Here is a 3,555-nt window from a genome sequence, read left to right as displayed (position 1 = left end):
AAAACATTCTCAGTGTAGACCACTGAGCATAACTCCGAGGTTCGCGCTAGGCGCTGAATTCATAGTTTCCAGAAGCTCAAACCTACCCAAATTCATGATTGAATACGCGTACTCTTGCTGCGCAATCAGTGTTGCCTGAACTCCATCTTACCCTGTCGACTGGTAGTATATGAGGATGGCCACGGTATGATGGCTAGCATGCACTCGTCTCCTTTCCAAGGTTATGGGCACGACTTGATATGCTGACGTTTTCGAAAACATCAAGCAAAGATCAGTCAACTTCTATTTGCGGATCGACCATCCTATCAAGCAAGATGACCCGGGTCAAGCACGAAAATACCTCGCAGCCGGTTTACCCGCCTGAGCCGAGGAAGCCTCGCTGCCCAATATGCTGTCAAAGTGGGAAAAGCCTCATTAGGCTCACAACGAGGACGAGTAACAGAAACGGGAACGCCAATCGCCCTTACCTGAAATGCTCGCCATGTGACAAATTCATCACTTTCCTGGACGAGCGAGGCAGCCATTTGGTCAACCCGAGATGCGAATGTCACATGCCGAGCCGTCTTCAAGTTGCCAGCTCGAACAAAGGGCGAAAGCTTCACTTCGTTTGCAGCACCGGTCACTGTACCTTCTACGAGGTCGCCCGTGACAATGACAAGGAAACAATCAACCTGACCGAAAGTTTGGTCATCAAGCTAGCGAGCCTCAGGTTGATTTAATGGATTCCAAAGGACGGGTATGGTCGTTCCACGAAGCTCCGCGAAATCAACACTGACCAGCATGTGCTAGATAGCAGGCCTCGACGATTCAACACCCGTTGCTGGACTAATACTGTTCTTTCCTTCTGAGTCGAGTTCAGAGATTTGGTTCAACCCCATAATTTATTCTCCAGTTATATAAGTACCCAGATGAGAGAAATTGAATGGAAGTGATTTTTCGTCAAGACATCTCTACCCTCTTGGCTTGTCTTACCACTCATATCTGAGCTGGACTTCTCTTTGGATAAGGAAGCATAGCATTCATCACTATTGAACAATCCGAACCCGCACCGCTGCCTAAGCCGGATACACTTGGCAAGACGCAACAACAGTACAATGTCCAAATCCAAGCAAACCAAGATCATCAGCGACGTCAAAAGAGCCCTGGGTGGTGCTTTATTGGAGGGTGCGATCAGTAAAGACATTTACGCCCGGATCAACGTTTCTGGATTAAAGGTGAAGAAACCAGAGTTTATTTAGGACACCGACGATGGGTATCCTCCACCAGAGTCGGAGATTGTGCCTGAGCTTGAGCCTGTCCCAAAGCCTGACCCTGGGCCCGAGCCTGAGCCCGAGCCCGTCCAAGAGCTTGCGCCTGCAGTAGAGTCATTAATGTGCTATGTGTGAAATTTTAGGTTCATGAGTAGTCTGCCACCGCTCGCAAGGCTTTGACGAGTAGATTTGAGATTAGTAGACACTCTTGCGTGGAGAGGGTAATCTGGGTTCGGTTGAGAGGCCGGACACGACATCTAAGAGCTGAAAGCTAGCCTCGCGTGAGGGGTCTCCGGCCGTTGCCCAATTCAAGCTCTCGCACTCAAAGCGTCAAGACGCATGACCAGCAAACCATCATCAAAAAGATGCATTCCATATCATGCAGGGTGAGGCTGCCACTGGCTAGGATGGGAAGGGAACGGTCGATGAGTCTAACCCCACCAATCGGATTCCATGCCTACTGTTATTGCAGATGACTCACGACACTGACTTTGATCCTCACGCCATGCATTGCATAGAAATGATGCGGTGTTGCCAGAGCATCCGCGAAGAAATACTTTGACCAAATGAGACGATTCTCACTCACGGTCGCGCACAATCAGGCTATGATGCTTGTCAGTGCATCTCAGCTCGGCTCCTATTCCCGAAAGTTACCTACCTCGAGCTTTGATTCTCCTATCTGAAGCACAGGGTTTTTTTCAGATGGATGAAGACATCACCAGCACTCGTATCAAGAGCCGGTTGGAGTCAGAAATGTGATTTGCTGTAGGACCACCACTCTTACTTCCACCGAAATGCTCCATCGCAACACACAGAATTGCGGGCAAGGTCCTGCAATGTGTAACAACGCATACTTGCGTAAGACAATGCATGACTTATTGAAAACCCTTCAGGTAGATTCTTGGCATCAGTAAGAAATGTGCATCCGCATGGTGCCTCTTGAGTGATCCTCGCATGTGAAGCTAGGGAAGAGCTTGGCCATGCTAGTCAACTACACCAAGATGCGCAGCCGGCGACGCATGTTTTTGAATGTGAATGAGTTCGTCATCATCTTACGCTTGCTTCAGCTTCGCAACAAAGATTGGATTCGTGCAGAGATGGTTCTCAGATGCTGCGACCAACATTTCGCTACTTGGCTTTCTTTACAGAGTCACATTCGTTCAGAACCAGTCCACAAGGGGTGCCGCAAATGTCGTAAAGGCTTTCTGGAACCAGCTCATTTCAACCAGCACATGCTCACTGCTGCGTATCACGTGGAAAACAATGCCAACAACCCACAGCATGCCCATGTCCGTACCAACCAAGTGTTACGCCCACATGAGCGGAATCTTGTTGTTGACCACCCTGTCGCACTCGATACACCAGGCAAATTGGCCCCATACAATGGCATTCCAGCAAATGTGATCAAGCCATTATTCCAGCAAGCACGAAAAATTCGATTTGCAAATCCAACAGTCGAAGGTCTCATTCGAATGACGGGGACAACGTTGGATATAAAAATCGTCAGCGCCATACTAGAAGGCGCCAAAAGACTTCTTCCACCAGACAACAGTCAAGAGGGACAGGACATCCGAAAGGTAGAGATGGCGATGAAAGCACGGCAAGCCCTTGAAGCCGAAACAGCTTTCATTGCGCAATTGCAAAGGTTACAGCCTGGCTCTATGACTGAAGAGCAGCAAAACCAAAGAATTCGGCTCGGTATTGAAGCTGGATTCGTCAACGTCGTCAAAGCAACGCCGGATTTGTTGTTCCTGGAAACCACTTGGCTGTGTGGCTTCCGCACGAATTGGGTTGAATACAAGAACATGTTCGGATTCAAGTCCAACCCTTATGTACATGGCAAGATCAAGAAGCAGCTAAAACGGTATCTCGCGACGTTTGGCAATGGCATGGTTGTTTTCAAGCTGGGGTACGAATCGGAGCACTTGAGCATTGACGGTTTGAAGGTCATGAGGGAAGCAGACGTGATTCAATGGTTGGAATCGCAGTGAGCTCAATGAGTTAGCAGAATATCTCATGATTCAACAGAAGATTGTACCAAATTGGCACGCTGTCTCTTACGTCATGAAACGGTACACGGTTGAAATCGATCAGTGACTCTCCTCAACCAGCCGAGAAAGCACATCTTCGACATTCTCCAAAAGCTTGTTGCAATGAGTATAGGTGAAAGTGAGGGTATTTCAAGATGTCAATGACGAGTTATTCTTCAACTCCCGCGACGAAGACCTGTTTCACGATGAGATCGTCGATGAATTAGAAGGCATGTTTCAGGCTGAATCACAAGCAAGCAAACATCAGTGAACCA

The 3,555-nt window shown here is 48.4% G+C and overlaps 2 protein-coding genes across 2 annotated transcripts; both read left to right on the top strand.

Annotated features, from left to right (window-relative positions):
* Positions 1 to 239: 239 nt before the first annotated feature.
* Positions 240 to 719, top strand: WHR41_09403 (uncharacterized protein; the record flags this gene model as incomplete). Its single annotated transcript, XM_069378006.1, has 1 exon — positions 240 to 719. One exon carries the CDS (start codon positions 240 to 242, stop codon positions 717 to 719), a length of 480 nt encoding a protein of 159 aa, XP_069225029.1.
* A 1,628-nt stretch (positions 720 to 2,347) lies between these two features.
* WHR41_09402 (uncharacterized protein) lies at positions 2,348 to 3,241 on the top strand (the record flags this gene model as incomplete). Its single annotated transcript, XM_069378005.1, has 1 exon — positions 2,348 to 3,241. One exon carries the CDS (start codon positions 2,348 to 2,350, stop codon positions 3,239 to 3,241), a length of 894 nt encoding a protein of 297 aa, XP_069225030.1.
* Positions 3,242 to 3,555: the final 314 nt, after the last annotated feature.

Source organism: Cladosporium halotolerans, assembly GCF_011745625.1.
Source record: "Cladosporium halotolerans strain TM138-S3 chromosome Unknown Sca99, whole genome shotgun sequence".
NCBI lineage: Eukaryota > Fungi > Ascomycota > Dothideomycetes > Cladosporiales > Cladosporiaceae > Cladosporium > Cladosporium halotolerans.
This window is presented reverse-complemented; position numbering and strand designations above follow the sequence as displayed.